The sequence below is a fragment of the Ranitomeya imitator genome, chromosome 1 (assembly GCF_032444005.1).
Source record: "Ranitomeya imitator isolate aRanImi1 chromosome 1, aRanImi1.pri, whole genome shotgun sequence".
Classification (NCBI taxonomy): Eukaryota; Metazoa; Chordata; class Amphibia; order Anura; family Dendrobatidae; genus Ranitomeya; species Ranitomeya imitator.
This window is the reverse complement of record NC_091282.1, coordinates 114,784,806-114,806,217: the sequence shown is the minus strand read 5'-3', so window position 1 is coordinate 114,806,217 and position 21,412 is coordinate 114,784,806. Positions and strand designations below refer to the sequence as shown.

General features: G+C 42.5%; 1 protein-coding gene across 2 annotated transcripts in view; it reads right to left on the bottom strand.

Annotated features, from left to right (window-relative positions):
• Window positions 1-21,412, bottom strand: part of AP3B1 (adaptor related protein complex 3 subunit beta 1) — a 354,978-nt gene that overhangs the window by 50,236 nt on the left and 283,330 nt on the right. For both annotated transcript variants that reach the window (XM_069749950.1, XM_069749942.1), the window contains exon 25: window positions 3,760-3,857. In XM_069749950.1, the coding sequence (XP_069606051.1) occupies window positions 3,760-3,857 (98 nt within the window). The remainder of the gene's footprint in view (window positions 1-3,759; window positions 3,858-21,412) is intronic.

Below are 21,412 nucleotides of genomic sequence, written 5' to 3'. Positions count from 1 at the left end.
CTCTCGCCTTGCAAGAGCAATAACTTTTTTTTTATTTATCTGTCAATGTAGCCATATCACGGGTATTTTTTTTTTGCAAGACGAGTTGAAGTTTTGAATGACACTATTCACTTTGCCAAAAAATTCCAAATGGGGGAGAATTTGAAAAAACAAAACAAAAAACAACAAACCAAAAAACTCAGCTGTTTTGTTTTTCTGAATTCACCTTACATTAAAAATTACATGTTACGTTTGTTCTATAGATCAGTAGTGTTATGGTGTTTTATTATTCTGAGAGCCATAACTTCATTCTTGGCTCACTAGTTTTGTATGAATGTTTTTTTTTTTAATATACAAGATACCAAAAACATAGCGACAGTCTGGGAGAAAGCACAAAAAAAGTAATGGGCCCCCAGACAAATTGAATCCGCTCCACAAATAGCATTTAGAACCCGGAGAACAAGGAGCAAAACACGGAATTATATATAAACAACTATTTTTATTGATACAAACATTAAAAAATAATTATCAGTAATAGGTCATGGTAAAGACATTTCCAATAAATACGTGAAGGGGAAACCACCTCCCCAAGACACCCCTCACTGTCCGTAAATGGTAGCCCAAACAAGCAGGGTAAAGTATAGACCCTACAGGAATATTCAGTAAGCAGGCCCATGTAAGCATAAATGCACTGTATGCCACAAAAGGTCCGTCCCTAACATAGGGGTAACATGATGCATCATGTAGGTAATCAGGGCAAGTTAGCAGAAAAGACAAATGGGCTTACCACAGGAGGGATGAGGAGGGAAGGGCGCAGCCAGAGAGCGACCCCCAACGCGCGTTTCGCGGTGCTGCACGCCGCTTTCTCAAGGGGATGAGGAGTAGAGACGAGCAGGACCTTAAGATAGCTTCCCCCCCCCCCCCGACCCCAGTCACATTGGTATGACGGCCAATAGTGGTGGCGCAAGCGGCGCATGCGCACTGCGACGGCAGGGTCCTGGCATGGAGACAGGGCGTCAGCCAAAGTGCACAGGCGCCGGAAATGAGTCCCGGAGCAGGTACACCAGGTAAAGAGACGCCCGCCCACATGCCCGAGCCGGCCATAGACAGCGCGATGCACACGGCCACATCAAAGAACAAGCTGCCACGATATATTAACAGTGAGCAGACCCAGAAAGTGTATCCATAAATTATTGCAGCATCACTGGTGACATGCAGAGTAAACATACATACAGTACTGTATACATAGTAAAAAAAATCCCAGGAGCTGCTATGTAGGGCATACACTGTATATCAGGGGCTATGTGGAGGTTCACACTGCATATAGAAAGGCTATGTGGGGGCTCACGCTGCATATAGGGGCTATGTAGGGCATACACTGTATATCAGGGGCTATGTGGAGGTTCACACTGCATATAGAAAGGCTATGTGGGGGCTCACGCTGCATATAGGGGCTATGTAGGGCATACACTGTATATCAGGGGCTATGTGGAGGTTCACACTGCATATAGAAAGGATATGTGGGGGCTCACGCTGCATAGAGGGAGGTTATGTGGGGGCCATGCCTCGTATAAGGAGACTATGTGGGGGCTAACACTGTATATAGTGAGGCTATGTAGAGACATTAACAAGTGGCTATACTGCCAAGATTTCGCCATCTTCGATCTCTGTTCTTAGACGCAAGTGTAAAGGTACCGTCACACTAAACGATATCGCTAGCGATCCGTGACGTTGCAGCGTCCTGGCTAGCGATATCGTTCAGTTTGACACGCAGCAGCGATCAGGATCCTGCTGTGATGTCGTTGGTCGCTGCAGAAAGTCCAGAACTTTATTTCGTCGCTGGACTCCCTGCAGACATCGCTGAATCGGCGTGTGTGACGCCGACTCAGCGATGTCTTCATTGGTAACCAGGGTAAACATCGGGTTACTAAGCGCAGGGCCGCGCTTAGTAACCCGATGTTTACCCTGGTTACCAGCGTAAAAGTTAAAAAAACAAACACTACATACTTACGTTCCGCTGTCTGTCCCCGACGCTGTGCTTCTCTGCACTGGCTGTGAGTGCCGGCCAGCCGGAAAGCACAGTGGTGACGTCACCGCTCTGCTTTCCGGCCGCTGTGCTCACAGTCAGTGCAGGAAAGCACAGCGCCGGGGACAGACAGCGGAAGGTAAGTATGTAGTGTTTGTTTTTTTTACTTTTACGATGGTAACCAGGGTAAACATCGGGTTACTAAGCGCGGCCCTGCGCTTAGTAACCCGATGTTTACCCTGGTTACCAGCATCGTTGGTCGCTGGAGAGCTGTCTGTGTGACAGCTCTCCAGCGACCAAACAGCGACGCTGCAGCGATCGGGATAGTTGTCGGTATCGCTGCAGCGTCGCTGAGTGTGAAGGTACCTTAAGTGCAAGATTTCCTGCACACACCCAACATCACAGGGAAAGAGTGATGCTGATGGGAAGCGAGATGAAGTGCAGAGGCAGAGTTATCTTCCAGGCAGCGCCCTCCCCATAGCCTGGGAGAGGTCATTTACATATAGTGATAAAAGAAGATTTATCCACAACAAGACATGATATGAGACATACAGCCATCACTCCCCTCAGCAGTCTAAAACCTGTATGGCCATATTAATAGTTTAGAAAGGTTAAATATAGTGGCAGATTCCCTTTAAATATTAATGATCGGTGCATCTTTAGCCGACATGGACCTTTAAGTCATCTTGCACTCTGTCCTGGGGCGCTGTGAAGCAGACACACTACTCTCCATGACATCATTCAGCAGCTATGCTCTCAGAAATTGGAAAAGGCATTACTCACCTTTATTTGCAGAGAAGCAGTTAAGCAGCAATGAAGGCTTTAGCCAGCGGAAAGTAAAAACATCAAGAGAGATGACAATGTACATCAGTAATACAAGACAACAGTTCCACGGCCCACATACAGAAAAATCCTAATGTGATGCAAGATTACTCTGACACTGAAGAAGAGGCAGCCCATTTACACAGACACATGTCTGATACACAAAGGAAGAGAGACCAAGTCAATGTATACGGTTAAATCGGTATCTTCTTGATGCAGAGTTACAATCCATTTACACTCAAGAATATTGAGAACGCTCGCTCATCGAGCAGCCGGTTTAGACTGCCCAATTATAGTGAAACAAGGGTTCCTAGGACAGCTCGTTCATAATTTTTCAGTGTAAAAGTCCAAAAGATCATTGTTCTCCAACGCTGTATCTTGTGTAAAGAGGACCTGTGCTGCTGAGGACAATGGCAGCTTAGGCGTACAGAACAACCTATTATGGACCGTTCTGTGCACATCTGAAGATCGCTGTGTCTGTGTAATCAGCCTGGTAAATACCGGAAGGTAAATATTTACCGATCGGAAGTCGTCTAACGCTGTTAGATTATCCCTGAGAAAAAAGTACTGAACCGTTATGCGATTTCATCCCAATGTTTTTTGCTATTCAATGCCGGTGGGATATATATAATGTGTCTGTCGGTCTGGAGGACCTTTCCACAGACAATGCAACATGAGGAAGGCTTCCACCAAACCTCTCTCCTAAAGAGTATGAATTAATAGGAAGGGGAAGAAACTTTGGGCATTTTTTGACCCTAGAGTTCATGTTGCATTGGGAGGGTGAAAACTTTCAAATAAAACTGTAGACAATAAGATAAAGAAATGATCATGTGAACAGTAAATCAATATAGAAACTTTTGTACAGGTTAATTACAAACAGAAAACATACCATCAACGTGAGAATCTATATGAAAGTACTTAGCTTTACTTACCCTGCTCTTTCTTAAAGTCTGTTTCTGACATAGTTACTGGTAAGAGAAGTTCTCCGGGTGGTGGCTGTATCCCAACAGAAAACTTATCTTCTTTTGTGCTTCAGAAAGAAAAAAAAAACATCATAAATGTGTATCTATTAAACAGGTTGTCTAATTTTAAAAAATATCCTGCCCTCTACTAGTAGCTTTTGAATTATTAGGGGGTGTTCTTTCTTTTCAGGATCCTCTTCAAAGTTGAGACTGTGATTAAACAGCAACTATTTCTATAGGACATATTTTGTCCTGCATTAGAATTAGGGGGTGTTCTTTCATTTCAGGATCCATTGAGTGTGTAAGACTTAATTTCCCCTGTAAAAGTGCTGCAGGGAATCAGAACAATTACTGGTAGGTTTTCTTAGGACACTTCAACCAAATAAGGCTTGTCCAAAGTAGTGGCCCACTATGTATCTGCCATGTAAACATCACCTATGTCACCTAAGTAGCTTTAAAGGACATTTAATGAACCTGACAATCTGACTCTTCTACATCTTGGCTATGCCCACATGACTCTTCAGGTAATTTACACAATAGCCAACATCATTTTCAATGTTCTTTCTACAAGTTTTGATTATTGATTCACATCAATGTAATAGATAAACCATTATTTCTTATTTTTAGGGACTCTATAGAGACAGGGTCTGTTCCGCAGGATTGGCGCATAGCAAATGTGGTGCCAATATTCAAAAAGGGCTCTAAAAGTGAACCTGGAAATTATAGGCCAGTAAGTCTAACCTCTATTGTTGGTAAAATATTTGAAGGGTTTCTGAGGGATGTTATTCTGGATTATCTCAATGAGAATAACTGTTTAACTCCATATCAGCATGGGTTTATGAGAAATCGCTCCTGTCAAACCAATCTAATCAGTTTTTATGAAGAGGTAAGCTATAGACTGGACCACGGTGAGTCATTGGACGTGGTATATCTCGATTTTTCCAAAGCGTTTGATACCGTGCCGCACAAGAGGTTGGTACACAAAATGAGAATGCTTGGTCTGGGGGAAAATGTGTGTAAATGGGTTAGTAACTGGCTTAGTGATAGAAAGCAGAGGGTGGTTATAAATGGTATAGTCTCTAACTGGGTCGCTGTGACCAGTGGGGTACCGCAGGGGTCAGTATTGGGACCTGTTCTCTTCAACATATTCATTAATGATCTGGTAGAAGGTTTACACAGTAAAATATCGATATTTGCAGATGATACAAAACTATGTAAAGCAGTTAATACAAGAGAAGATAGTATTCTGCTACAGATGGATCTGGATAAGTTGGAAACTTGGGCTGAAAGGTGGCAGATGAGGTTTAACAATGATAAATGTAAGGTTATACACATGGGAAGAGGGAATCAATATCACCATTACACACTGAACGGGAAACCACTGGGTAAATCTGACAGGGAGAAGGACTTGGGGATCCTAGTTAATGATAAACTTACCTGGAGCAGCCAGTGCCAGGCAGCAGCTGCCAAGGCAAACAGGATCATGGGGTGCATTAAAAGAGGTCTGGATACACATGATGAGAGCATTATACTGCCTCTGTACAAATCCCTAGTTAGACCGCACATGGAGTACTGTGTCCAGTTTTGGGCACCGGTGCTCAGGAAGGATATAATGGAACTAGAGAGAGTACAAAGGAGGGCAACAAAATTAATAAAGGGGATGGGAGAACTACAATACCCAGATAGATTAGCGAAATTAGGATTATTTAGTCTAGAAAAAAGACGACTGAGGGGCGATCTAATAACCATGTATAAGTATATAAGGGGACAATACAAATATCTCGCTGAGGATCTGTTTATACCAAGGAAGGTGACGGGCACAAGGGGGCATTCTTTGCGTCTGGAGGAGAGAAGGTTTTTCCACCAACATAGAAGAGGATTCTTTACTGTTAGGGCAGTGAGAATCTGGAATTGCTTGCCTGAGGAGGTGGTGATGGCGAACTCAGTCAAGGGGTTCAAGAGAGGCCTGGATGTCTTCCTGGAGCAGAACAATATTGTATCATACAATTATTAGGTTCTGTAGAAGGACGTAGATCTGGGTATTTATTATGATGGAATATAGGCTGAACTGGATGGACAAATGTCTTTTTTCGGCCTTACTAACTATGTTACTATGTTACTATGTTACATCATGGGTTTCCACATAAACCTATGAACCCTATAAACCCATGAGCAGGTGCTCTCTGTAAGATGTCAGAAATCGCTAACAAATCATAAGAGCTGTCCAAGAGCCAATGTCATCTGTGGTCTCTACAGAGAGCCCTGGAATTAGCAGGTACAATTGTTTAAAAAAAAAACTAATGCAACTCAGCCCCTATGGCCTGTATGCACGCTTACCACACAAGAAAAAAAAAATAAGCCAAAAAGCATGTTCAAGCACGTCTGCAGTTTGTTCATCAACATTTAGACAAGCTTGTGAAATACTGGGAAAATATAGCCTGGTTAGAGGAGACCAAAATTGAACTCTCTGGATGCCATTACACACACCATGTCTGGAAGCCAAAAAGTACTGCATATCACCCCCTCATATCATCAAGTTTGGACGTGGTAACATGATGGGATGGGGCTGTTTTCAGCACACGGCACTGGCAAACGTCATGTAATTGAAGGAAAGATGATTGGACAAATGTATCGAGACATTCTTGACAAAAATCTGCTGCCATTTACCAAGACGATGACAATGAAACGAGGGTGGACATTTCAGTAAGACAATGATCACAAACACACAACCAAGGAAACTCTCATTTGGTTTCAGAGAAAGAAAATGAGCTGCTAGAATGGCCGAGTCAAAAACCTGACCTGAATCCACCAGAAAATGTATGGAAGGAACTAAAGCTCAGAGTTCATAGAAGGAGCCACGTAACTTTCAGGATTTGATGAGTGTGTGGAAGAACGAGCCAAAAACACACCTGAGCAATGCATGCAACTAGTTTCCCCCTACAGGAGGCATATTAAAGCTAACAAAGGCTTTTGTACGAAGTATTAAATAAATTTGAGTGTAATACTTTTTCCCTGTGTAATCTCTCAATATTATTACACATAACTTAAATTTATGGACAGCTATGGTTCGATTTATTTGCTTGTGTGGATTGCATGGGTTGTTATGACATCTGTTGAGAATTTCATGACAATAGCACCTTTAGAAATATATTTACTTAATAAATTGGTGACATGTTTGAGGCCATGTGCACACGTCCGGAATTGCCGTAGAAATTTCAACGGCAATTCCGCAACTGAGCCACGGGTAAAACGCATGCGGAATTGGCATGCGTTTTCCCGCTAAACACTAGCGTTTTACAAGCGTAATTAGCTGATTGACAGGTTGGTCACACTTGTCAAACATAGTGTTTGACAAGTGTGACCAACTTTTTACTATTGATGCTGCATCAATAGTAAAAAGATATAATGTTAAAAATAATTAAAAAAAAAATAAAAAATCGTGATATTCTCACCTTCCGGCGTCCCCTGCAGCCTTCCCGCTCCCGTCAGCTTCCGTTCCCAGTAATGCCTCGCGGCAATGACCCCAGATGATGTAGCGGTCTCGCGAGACCGCTACATCATCACACACAGGTCATTGCGGCAAAGCTAGCTGCCAGGAGTGGGAAGGCTGCAGGTGACGCCGGAAGGTGAGAATATCACGATTTTTTACTTTCTTTTTTTTTTAAGGGTATATGGTTCCCAGGGCCTGGAGGAGAGTTTCCTCTCCTCCACCCCGGGTGCCATCCGCAGATGATTTGCTTACTTCCCGCATGGTGGGCATAGCCACATGCGGAAAGTAAGCGGGTCAATGCATTCCTATGTGTGTAGAATCCCTGCGAATCCGCACAAAGAATGCACATGCTGCATTTTTTTCCGGAATGCGATTGCGCCACAGAAAAAAACACAACATGTGCACAAAAATTGTGGATTGCATTCTAATAGGATGCTTAATGTATGCGTTTTTTTCGCGGTTTTATCACGTTTTTATAGCGAAAAAAAACACGAAAAATCTTGAACGTGTGTGCACAGCATAATACTTGCTTCACCCTCTGAATATTTACGGTCAGACCTCCAAGTAGAGTACTGAAAATATGATACTAACTAATCACATTCAAGCAGAAGATTTCCTAAAATGCAATGTTGGAAACAAAGGCTAGAATTACAAGAATGATTAATTACCAAATGAGGGGAATTTTACTAAATCTAGCTTCTTTTCAGTAAGATTAGACGCTGATCTATATTGGCAGTCTTCTATAAACAATATATGTCAACACAAATGATTAAACACTACCATATAGTAACTTCCCTTGTAAAGTATATAGCATAGAAATAAATGATTCCCAGATTAGGGTCAGTCAGTATTGATTATGGATAGCCCTTTTGGTCCCATTAAAATAAGAGAAATATAATTACTTGTAATAGAAAATCAATTGATTAATGTTCATGATATTTAAAAAGAATATTTACAATAGGTTATTGATAGGGATAAGATTTTTAAGATGGAGACAAAAAGTATTGGCTGTGTTAATGATGTATACAACTTCCATTCAAATAGGTTAAAGTAACATTATAGGTTTTTCTTTTCTCAATCTGCCTCTTGTCCAACAATATATATAATTCAGCTGGTATCTAACTCCGTTAATCCTTTCCATCTGAAAATGCATGGATTCCATCTCCTCCGTTAGGATATGTAAACTCATGGTCATTACCCCTGGAAATATATATGACTTTATGTTCCCTTCTATGGGCTGGCCATTACTTGGACAACCCCTTGTCAATACCTATGTGTCCTCCCAGTAAAATAACATTCCAGAGGTGTCAAAACTGACTCTCCCAGTAATTGCATGACACAGTTAAGGTACCGTCACACTTAGCGACGCTGCAGCGATACCGACAACGATCCGGATCGCTGCAGCGTCGCTGTTTGGTCGCTGGAGAGCTGTCACACAGACCGTTCTCCAGCGACCAACGATGCCGGTAACCAGGGTAAACATCGGGTAACTAAGCGCAGGGCCGCGCTTAGTAACCCGATGTTTACCCTGGTTACCATCGTAAAAGTAAAAAAAAACAAACAGTACATACTTACCTACAGCCAGTACAGGAGGAGAGCAGAGCACAGCGCTGGAGGACAGACAGCTGTAGGTAAGTATGTAGTGTTTGTTTTTTTTTACTTTTAGGATGGTAACCAGGGTAAACATCGGGTTACTAAGCGCGGCCCTGCGCTTAGTTACCCGATGTTTACCCTGGTTACCAGTGAAGACCTCGCTGAATCGGTGTCACACACGCCGATTCAGCGACGTCTGCGGGGAGTCCAGCAACCAAATAAAGTTCTGGACTTTCTTCCCCGACCAGCGACAGCACAGCAGGGGCCTGATCGCTGCTGCCTGTCACACTGGACGATATCGCTAGCGAGGACGCTGCAACGTCACGGATCGCTAGCGATATCGTCTAGTGTGACGGTACCTTTATCTTAATCTTCAGACAAATCACATACATCCAGAGAAAGTGAGAGATGCACCGAAGGTGAGTATACAGTTGTGTGAAAAAGTGTTAAACCCATCCTGATTTCCTATTCTTTTGCATGTTTGTCACACTTTCAGATCACCAAACAAACTTAAATATTAGACAAAGATAACACAACTAAACATTAAATGCAATTTTTATTATTAGGGTAAAAAGAAATCCAAACAGAGCCCTGTGTGAAAAAGATCCCTAAAACTTAAATTAACTGCGGTTTATCATGTTTGGGAAGCAGAGTTCAAATTCCCTAGCCACACGCAGGCCTGATTACTGCAACACCTGTTCTCAATCAAGAAATCAATTAAATAGGACCTGTCTGATGAAGTGTAGTAAACCAAAAGGTGCTCAAAAAAGCTAGGCATCATGCCGCAATTCAAAGAAATTCTGGAACAAATGAGAAACAAAGTAAATGAGATTGATCTGGAAAAGGTTATAAAGCCATTTCTAAAGCTTTGGGATTCTAGTGAACCACAGTCAGAGCCATTATCCACAAATGGCATGTCGAAAACATGGAACAGTGGTGAACCTTCCCAGGAGTGGCCAGCAGACCAAAATTACCTCAACAGCCAACAACAACTCATCCAAGAGGTCACTAAAGACCCCACAATACAATCTAAAGAACTACAGTCCTTACTTGCTTCAGTTAAGGTTAGTGTTCATGACTCGACCATAAGAAAGAGTGGACAAAGTTCCTGCATGGCAGAGTTCCAAGACGAAAACCACTGCAGAAAAATAAGAACATAAAGGCTTGTCTCAGTTTCACCAGAAAGCATCTTGATGATCCCCAAGACTTTTGGGAGAATACTCTGTGGACTGACAAGACGACAAAAGATGAACTTTTTGGAATGTGTATGTCCCATTACATCTGGCGTAGAAGTAACACAGCATTTCAGAAAAGGAACACAATACCAACAGTAAAATATGGAGGTGGTAGTTTGATGGTCTGGGGCTGATTTGCTGCTTCAGCATCTAGAAGACTTACTGTAGTAAATGGAACCATAAATTCTGCTGTCTACCAAAAAATGCAGAAGGAAAATGTCCAGCCATCTGTTCGTGACCTCAAGCTGAAGCGAACTTAGGTTATGCAGCAGAACAATGATCCAAAACACACCAGCAAGTCCACCTCTGAATGGCTTAAGAAAAACAAAATTAAGACTTTGGAGTGGCCTAGTCAAAGTCCCGACCTTAGTAAGATTGAGATGCTGTGGCGTGATTTTAAATAGGTGGTTCATGCTCGCTGATTTGTGGCTGAATTACAACAATTCTGCAAAGATGAGTGGGCCAAAATGCCTTCAGGGCGTTGTAAAAGACGCACTGCAGTTATCACAAACGCTTGACAGCAGTTGTTCCTGTTAAGGGTGACTCAACCAGTTATTAGGTTTAGGGGAGCAAACACTTTTTCACACAGAGCCTTGTAGGTTTGGATTTCTTTTTCGCTTAATAATAAAGATCTTCAATTAAAAACAGTATTTTGTGATTACTTGTATTATCTTTGTCTAATATTTAAATTTGTTTGGTGATGTGAAACATTAGTGTGATGACTATGCAAAAGAATAGGAAATCAGGAAGGGGAAACACCTTTTCACACAACTACAGCTATTTTACTGGGGAACGGGGGGGGGGGGGGGGGGGTGAACATGGTGGTCGTTAGAGTAGTAGAGTAACGAAGTGGTCGTTAGAGTAGTGGAAAACCCTGAAGTTTAAAATACAATTTGAGTGAGCATCACACCATAATCTCTGAAGTGCTGATCCATGTATGTAAAGTCAATTATATGAGCCGCAAATGAAAACAGTTACATACACGCAAGAGGCAGCCCAAACAAAAAACAAAAACAAAAAATTAAAAAAGCCATCAAAGCATACAGTTCCTGGTCATGACCCATGATATGGTCATACACCACCCCACAAAGCCCCTATAATGAGCATGAGATGAGCCTTATAGTAAATATATGTTATGCTAAGAGGGTTATCCTCTCAGTTACCAGAAGTTTTTGTATAATGAAATTGCTCTGACTACTACTTAAATTCAGCAGTGGAAGAGTGACAAAAACTATCACTGATGCAGAGTATAATTTCACAGCTCCTGTCTCACAGTTATAATGTAGATAATGACCGTGCAGCTCCCATATTCGATAATTTAGGAGACTATAGAGGAGAGAAGGGTACAGCAAGGCAGAGATGGTCTAGCTGCCCATGTGATGATCTGCCAATGAATCACAGGATTGATTGCAAAGCAAAGAAATCACAGGATGAGATCTAGGAAAGGAATCAAGATGGTGTCCGAAGAAGAGAAAATGGGAAGGAAGGTGGGGGGGGGGGGGCAATCTGAGGTGAAATATATAGAGAAAGAGAGAGAGAGAGAGAGTATGACAGACTATATGGTAGGAGTGCAGTGAAAGAAAAAGAAGGACGAAGTTCAATTTTAAAGAATAGTGTTACAATGTTACAATTATGATAAAGTCCCAAGCATTCCCAACTTTATGCAGCATTTTTTGAGACATGGTGGCTAACCCACAAAGTTAAAGGGCTCGCTCCCACTGGCGTTCCACATGGCCGAGTGCTATCCGAAGTTTTATCAGATGACACTGACAAATGTTATACTATGGGGAAAGTGCAGATCTGTGATTATTTTCTCATGCCATGCCTGTGATTAAACAGGAATTGTTTCTTGCACATAAACAAGTCCTGTTTAAGGTAGGCCTTGTTAAAAATCACACAGCACAAAAACGATAGCCAATCTTCAATAATTTTAAGTATTCCAATATGATCAACATTTAGTTCTTGGGTCCACAAATCTATCCAGATTAGCTTTATCATATACATCTTGTTATATGAATCAGAGCTCCATTATTCTGTTTCAGAACGCTAAACTCTAACTTAAGCATGGGCTTATATTATATAACTAGATGGTGGCCCGATTCTAACGCATCGGGTATTCTAGAATATGCATGTCCACGTAGTATATTGCCCAGCGACGTAGTATATTGCCCAGCCACGTAGTATATTGCCCAACCACGTAGTATATTGCCCAACCACGTAGTATATTGCCCAGTGACGTAGTATACTGCCCAGCCACGTAGTATATTGCCCAGTTACGTAGTATATTGCCCAGTTACGTAGTATATTGCCTAGTGACGTAGTATATTGCGCAGCCACGTAGTATACTGCCCAGTGACGTAGTATATAGCACAGAGCCACGTAGTATATTGCCCAGCCACGTAGTATATTGCCCAGTGATGTAGTATATTGCCCAGTGAAGTAGTATACAGCACAGAGCCACGTAGTATATTGCCCAGCCACGTAGTATATTGCACAGCGACGTAGTATACAGCACAGAGCCACATAGTATAGTGGCCAGTCACGTAGTATATTGCACAGCTACGTAGTATATTGCCCAGCCAGGTTTGTCACAGGTTAAAAAATAAACATATACTCACCTTACCGAGGGCCCCTTGTAGTCCATGGCAGCTTCCGGTCCCAGGGTTGGTATGAGCGCAGGACCTATGATGACGTCGCGGTCACATGACCGTGACGTCATGGCAGGTCTTTCTAGCGCAGGCGCAGGGCCTGTGGTCACGTCGCGGTCATATGACCGTGACGTCATGGCAGGTCCTTCTCGCGCAGGGCCTGTGATGACGTCGCGGTCACATGACCGTGACGTCATGGCAGGTCCTTCTCCCATACCATCTTTGCCACCGGAACCTGCAACGAAAGATGGCAGGCGGCGCAAGCGATTACGGAGGGTGAGTATAGCAGGTTTTTTTTTTAAATTATTTTTAACATTACATTTTTTACTATTGATGCCGCATAGGCAGCGTCAATAGTAAAAAGTTGGGGACACAGGGTTAATAGCGGCGGTAATGGAGTGCGTTACCCGCGGCATAACGCGGTCCATTACGCCGGCATTAACCCTGTGTTAGCGGTGACCGGAGGGGAGTATGCGGGCGCCGTGCACTGACTTCGGGGAGTAAGGAGCGGCCATTTTCTTCCGGACTGTGCCCGTCGCTGAATGGTCACGGCAGCCATGACAGGCAGCTGGCGAGACCAATCAGCGAATGAATAACCATGACAGAAGGACAGACAGACAGATGGAAGTGACCCTTAGACAATTATATAGTAGATGTTCCTTGTGTTTAAGTAGTCTCACAATTTTTTTTTTCAGCTGAGTGCCCAGTTTTTGTTTTTTAACTACCGTATATACTAGAGTATAAGCCGAGATTTTCAGCCCATTTTTTTGGGCTGAAAGTCCCCCTCTCGGCTTATACTCGAGTCATATACCCGGGTGTCAGCAGGGGAGGGAGAGCGGGGGCCGTGTAATCATACTTACCTGCTGCATCGCGGTCCCTGCAGTCCCTGGCTTCTCCGGCGCTGCAGATTCTTCCTGCACTGAGCGGTCACATGGCACCGCTCATTACAGAAATGAATAGGCAGCTCCACCCCCATAGGGGAGGAGCCGCATATTCATTGCTGTAAATGATCGGTGCCATGTGACCGCTCAATTACAGGAAGAAGCTGCAGCGCCGGAGACGCCAGGGACTGCAGGGACCGCGCCGCAGCAGGTAAGGGGAGCGCAGCGCTATAATTACCTGCTCCTCGCTCCGGCTCCGTCTGCAGCGTCCTCTAGCAATGACGCTCAGGTTAGAGGGCGCTGTGACGTAGTCAGTGCGCGCCCTCTGCTGAGCGTCAGTGCTGGAGACGGAGCCGCAGAGGAGCAGGTAATTATTGAAAGCGCCGGCGTCCTGAGAAGAGAGGTGAGTATGTGATTTTTTTTTTTTTTATGGCAGCACCAGCAGCATTCTAAGGAGCAACTATGGGGCCATAAAGGTGCAGAGCATATAAGGGGCACAGCATTATAAGGAGCACCTATGGGGCCATAAAGGTGCAGAGCATATAAGGGGCACAGCATTATAAGGAGCATCTATGGGGCCATAAAGGTGCAGAGCATATAAGGGGCACAGCATTATAAGGAGCACCTATGGGGCCATAAAGGTGCAGAGCATATATGGGGCACAGCATTATAAGGAGCACCTATGGGGCCATAAAGGTGCAGAGCATATAAGGGGCACAGCATTATAAGGAGCACCTATGGGGCCATAAAGGTGCAGAGCATATATGGGGCACAGCATTATAAGGAGCACCTATGGGGCCATAAAGGTGCAGAGCATAAATGGGGCACAGCATTATAAGGAGCACCTATGGGGCCATAAAGGTGCAGAGCATATAAGGGGCACAGCATTATAAGGAGCACCTATGGGGCCATAAAGGTGCAGAGCATATATGGGGCACAGCATTATAAGGAGCACCTATGGGCCATAAAGGTGCAGAGCATATAAGGGGCACAGCATTATAAGGAGCACCTATGGGGCCATAAAGGGGCAGAGCATATATGGGGCACAGCATTATAAGGAGCACCTATGGGGCCATAAAGGTGCAGAGCATATAAGGGGCACAGCATTATAAGGAGCACCTATGGGGCCATAAAGGTGCAGAGCATATATGGGGCACAGCATTATAAGGAGCACCTATGGGGCCATAAAGGTGCAGAGCATAAATGGGGCACAGCATTATAAGGAGCACCTATGGGGCCATAAAGGTGCAGAGCATATAAGGGGCACAGCATTATAAGGAGCACCTATGGGGCCATAAAGGTGCAGAGCATATATGGGGCACAGCATTATAAGGAGCACCTATGGGGCCATAAAGGTGCAGAGCATAAATGGGGCACAGCATTATAAGGAGCACCTATGGGGCCATAAAGGTGCAGAGCATATATGGGGCACAGCATTATAAGGAGCACCTATGGGGCCATAATCAAAGGTGCAGAGCATATATGGCACAGCATTATAAGGAGCATCTATGGGGCCATAATCAACGGTGCAGAGCATTCTATATAGCACAGTTGTATATGGAGCATCTATGGGGCAATAATGAACGGTATGGAGCATCTATTTTTATTTTTGAAATTCACCGGTAAATGCTGCATTTTCTACCCTAGGCTTATACTCGAGTCAATAAGTTTTCCCAGTTTTTTGTGGCAAAATTAGGGGGGTCGGCTTATACTCGGGTCGGCTTATACTCGAGTATATACGGTACTTGCATTCTTATGCCTTGCTATAAAGAAAGCCATCTTTTTCTTAATATTTTCTTAATATGTAAACAAGCTGTTAAGATCTATGGGCCGGACACAAATCTACCTCCAGAGCTTATTTTAAATGAAAGAGGAGGTTATCGGTGTGAGACATGTAACAGAACAGTAGAACTGAACATTGTCTCATAACAAACACGTTAGCAGATGTATCAGCTCTGTGTGTGATTCATGTAGATGAAGACAGCAGGTTGCCAGTCATTACATGTCGCCCACTGGTTACATCCCTTTTCAGGTAAAATAATCTCTGGAGGCAGATTCTCAGGGAGATCTATGTCCGGCCCATAGATCTTAGCAGCTGATTACATATTAAGAAAAAACAAGGATTTCTCTGGAATAAGACATCGGATCTCAGATATCAAGGCGTCATTTTATTCAGCCTCCTATGACCTGCATGCCCGTATAAACGGCTTAGGAGGACTGATCCTACTGGCAGATTCCCTTTAAATCCCCCAAAATATTAGATTAAAGTTGGCTAAATGTCAATCATTTAAGGCCTTATTCACCAGTCAGTGTTTTGAATCAGGACACAGCCCATCCCAATCTGTCTCAGCACCTGTACTATTAGAGGTGGATTCAGCAAGCAGCAGTATAAAGCAAATTAGGAAAAGTAAAACCCATAATGGCCAATTATTTATAAACTAAAGAAAGTTGCACTTTTGTTATTCAAGTTATTAAACAGATGTAGACACGATGCCTCAATATACAATAATAAAAAAAAAAAAAAATCGATATATTTGCAACCACAAATAGGGGAGATGACCATCTACAGTTATGAATGGATGGAATGCAAATACTTAAAATGTTATTTACTTATATGTCAGGGTGAAAGATACAAGGGGAATTAGTTTCTAGATCATAAAAAGAAATGTTTCTTAGATATAGTGAAAATCTAATCAGAACATAATTGTGGACCTAAATAACTAAACATATCCAGTTGGAGGTGTCCTTTAAATACAAGAATAAATCATGTCATTTTTTAGCTGCTCTGCATAGAATGTCAGATTTTCTTATTACTGCCAAATTCACTTCCGACTACTTAAAAATTACAAACAAATTTCCTACCTACCACTCATCACACACAGAAATTGATCTTTTTATACAGCACAGGTAACCTGCATTAGTTATGCAAAACACATCGTCAGTGATTGGCATCTAAAGTCAATTGATCTGCCCATTACCACTATCTCCCAGCCCCCAGAGGCTCTGCTATAAAGCTATTGATCTAAACGCTGCCGATCGGTTTCCATTTTCTGATTTTGGGCAGGCCAATTAAGAAAGTGAATAATTGTGATTACACTGCTTCAAGATCAATTACATCTGATGCAAGACACAGTGCTTGTACTGGAGCAACCCAAAGAAAATGATTATGACGATTGATGCTTTTATGTTCTATGGTTCTTGAAGAAAGTCTAAAATAATTGTGAGAATTCACAAACCCACAACATGTGATTTATAGCGCAAGGATTTATTCTCTAAAATGTAGACCCTGGGAGGAACAATGGCGATAAGTATTCACTTTGTGATTTCAGTAATGTTTATAATAAGATTCAGAATAGGATTCAATTAACCCATATTTAATCATCCTGATTTGGAGCAATTTAACTTAATATATCAGATTTTAAATAACTCACTTATTAGGCCGCCCATTCACATAGCGGTTTCAACTTGCAATTGTTTTCACCAAAAAAAACATTGCAAAACTCTGTAAATTAGTGGTATAACAGTGAAAATTTTGGCAGCACATAATATTTGTTTTTTTTACACCAGTATTTTGACTCAGTTTTTTTTACCTCAGTATTTGTAAGCCCAAAGCAGGAGTGAATAATACAGAAGAGGTGACGTGTTTCTAATATACGTTCCCCTGATTTTTACCTCAGTGTTTGTGAGCCCAAACCAGAGTGAATAAGGCTAGGGTCACACTAGGCGTAAGGAAATACGCTCTGTATTTTACATGCGCAATACGCAGAAATTATCCCAAAACAGTGATCCGTATGTCATCCGTAGGCAGGGTGTGGCTGCATATTATGCGCATGTAAACCTCCGTACGCAATCTGTATGGCATCCGTACGGCGAGATTTTCTCGCCGGCTTGCAAAATGGACATAGAATGGATCCACGGGCTCAAATATTCGAGAAAACACATATACAGTTATATCTACCGTATATTTCTATCAGTGAGATACATATATATATCTAATATATAATTGCCTAGAATACTACTTCCTGCAATTTGTGCCAACTTCCGTGGCTTTGTCCGGAGCTAATGTCCGGAGCTAATGTGCGGAGCTAATGTCCGGAGCTAATGTCCGGAGCTAATGTCCGGAGCTAAGTGACGTCAACAGTGTCCAGTGTCTGATTGGTTGCCGCCTTCTGCGAGCGACCAATCAGAAACGTGCCGTACTGTGACACACTCCGCCCGCCATTTTGGTGTGATTTTTGAATTTTTACCTCACAGCAAGTTTCTACTGCGTGGAGGCGGGCCCAGTGACGTTGCTCTTCAAGCTCCTGCCGAATTTCGTCAAAAAAATGATAATACCATTTACCAAAACTATATATATTTAGTTGTGAAGTGGTTCAGTGACATTTTCACACCAATTTTGAACTTTTGTTTGGTGTTTTCTCCATATACTGCCTATTATTTTTGTTCTTTCTTACTATTATTTATTAATTGTATTATTCTTACATTTGAATAAATAAAGTATATATGGACTCTAGACTCCCGATTCTTTAGAATCGGGCTGCCATCTAGTATATATATATTTATATTTAATACAGCACAAGATAGCAGAAAAACCGGTAATTCAATTGCCGGCTTTTGCCATCTCCTTCCCAAACAAGACATGATATAAGACATGGTTACATACAGTAAGCCATTTCATATCCCTCATATGAACTCGAGCATGGGAATTTTTCTGAATATTTTCTCACGCCAGAGTTCATATGAGTTTATACCAGCATGGGGCGCAGCACCGCAAGTCTAGGTAGCTACGTTCCCCTGCTTTCCATTAATTCCCCAGTTTTTACAGGCAGGGGCGGCTGCATTACCAGGCTCCTGCTAGTAAAATTATTTAACCCCTTCAGATGGAATTACAGCGTGGGACATGACTAACGGCGGAAAGGTATGGGATATTGTTGTTTTTTTATTTTTCCTTTTTTACAGAACGACGGTCGTCATTTGGATTGAGAGTATAAAACTATTACAACACCCTGTGTCTTTATTTCAATAAAATACTTTTTTCCTAATGTGTGTGTGTTGTATTAACCATTTACTACTATTGGATGAATAATGGATAGGTGTCTTATTTACGCCTCTCCATTATTAACCTGGCTTAATGTCACCTTACAATAGCAAGGTGGCATTAACCCTTTATTACCCATATCCCACCGCTACACAGGAGTGGGAAGAGAGAGGCTAAGTGCCAGAATAGGCGCATCTTACAAAAGTGCCTTTTCTGGGGTGGCTGGGGGCAGATGTTTTTAGCCAGGGGGGGGTCCTATAACCATGGACCCTCTCCAGGCTATTAATATCGGCCCTCAGTCACTGGCTTTCCCACTCTGGCGGAGAAAATTGCGCGGGAGCCCACGCCATTTTTTCCCGCAATTTAACCCTTCATTTTAAAAGCTAGAGCCCCCAAATTTTGCACACATACTCTACTAACCTTAGTAGTGAGGAATATGCAAAAAAAAAAAAGAGATATGAAATGGTTTACTGTATGTAAACCATGTCTCATATCATGTCGGGTATTGGAAGGAGATAGCAAAAGCCGGCAATTGAATTACTGGCTTTTCTGCTATCTAGCGCTGTATGAAATATAAAATATATATATATATATATATATGTCTCACTGATATACAGTGGGGCAAAAAAGTATTTAGTCAGTCAGCAATAGTGCAAGTTCCACCACTTAAAAAGATGAGAGGCGTCTGTAATTTACATCATAGGTAGACCTCAACTATGGGAGACAAACTGAGAAAAAAAAATCCAGAAAATCACATTTCTGTTTTTTTTAGCAATCTATTTGCATATTATGGTGGAAAATAAGTATTTGGTCAGAAACAAACAATCAAGATTTCTGGCTCTCACAGACCTGTAACTTCTTCTTTAAGAGTCTCCTCTTTCCTCCACTCATTACCTGTAGTAATGACACCTGTTTAAACTTGTTATCAGTATAAAAAGACACCTGTGCACACCCTCAAACAGTCTGACTCCAAACTCCACTATGGTGAAGACCAAAGAGCTGTCAAAGGACACCAGAAACAAAATTGTAGCCCTGCACCAGGCTGGGAAGACTGAATCTGCAATAGCCAACCAGCTTGGAGTGAAGAAATCAACAGTGGGAGCAACAATTAGAAAATGGAAGACATACAAGACCACTGATAATCTCCCTCGATCTAGGGCTCCACGCAAAATCCCACCCTGTGGGGTCAGAATGATCACAAGAACGGTAAGCAAAAATCCCAGAACCACGCGGGGGGACCTAGTGAATGAACTGCAGAGAGCTGGGACCAATGTAACAAGGCCTACCATAAGTAACACACTACGCCACCATGGACTCAGATCCTGCAGTGCCAGACATGTCCCACTGCTTAAGCCAGTACATGTCCGGGCCTGTCTGAAGTTTGCTAGAGAGCATTTGGATGATCCAGAGGAGTTTTGGGAGAATGTCCTATGGTCTGATGAAACCAAACTGGAACTGTTTGGTAGAAACACAACTTGTCGTGTTTGGAGGAAAAAGAATACTGAGTTGCATCCATCAAACACCATACCTACTGTAAAGCATGGTGGTGGAAACATCATGCTTTGGGGCTGTTTCTCTGCAAAGGGGCCAGAACGACTGATCCGGGTACATGAAAGAATGAATGGGGCCATGTATCGTGAGATTTTGAGTGCAAACCTCCTTCCATCAGCAAGGGCATTGAAGATGAAACGTGGCTGGGTCTTTCAACATGACAATGATCCAAAGCACACCACCAGGACAACGAAGGAGTGGCTTCGTAAGAAGCATTTCAAGGTCCTGGAGTGGCCTAGCCAGTCTCCAGATCTCAACCCTATAGAAAACCTTTGGAGGGAGTTCAAAGTCCGTGTTGCCAAGCGAAAAGCCAAAAACATCACTGCTCTAGAGGAGATCTGCATGGAGGAATGGGCCAACATACCAACAACAGTGTGTGGCAACCTTGTGAAGACTTACAGAAAACGTTTGACCTCTGTCATTGCCAACAAAGGATATATTACAAAGTATTGAGATGAAATTTTGTTTCTGACCAAATACTTATTTTCCACCATAATATGCAAATAAATTGTTAAAAAAACAGACAATGTGATTTTCTGGATTTTTTTTTCTCAGTTTGTCTCCCATAGTTGAGGTCTACCTATGATGTAAATTACAGACGCCTCTCATCTTTTTAAGTGGTGGAACTTGCACTATTGCTGACTGACTAAATACTTTTTTGCCCCACTGTATATAGATCTCCCTATACTAGACATTTATTCTATCTATTCTATTCTAACCTGTCAGTGTGATTTTACTGTACACTGCACTGAATTACCGGCTTTTCTATAGAACACCGCTGCGTATTCTCGCAAGTCACACTGATGGTCCGTGTGTAATCCGTATTTTTCTCGCCCCAATAGATTTTCATTGACGGATTTTTTGCGCAATAAGCTGACAAACGCAGCATGCTGCGATTTTCTACGCCTGTAAAATACAGATGAAAAATATATGGCAGATAGGAGCTGCCCCATAGAGAATCATTGGTCCGTGTGCGATGCGTAGTTTTTGCGCCTCTCATACATCCGTAAAACTCTCTAGTGTGACGCCGGCCTAATACAGAAGTGGTGACGTGATTCTAATACACTTTTCCCCTAATTTTTACCTCAGTATTTGTAAGCCAAAACCAGGAGTGAGTACACAGAAGTGGTGCATATGTTTCTATTATACTTTTCCTCTGATTGTTCCTCAACTGCTTTTGCATTACA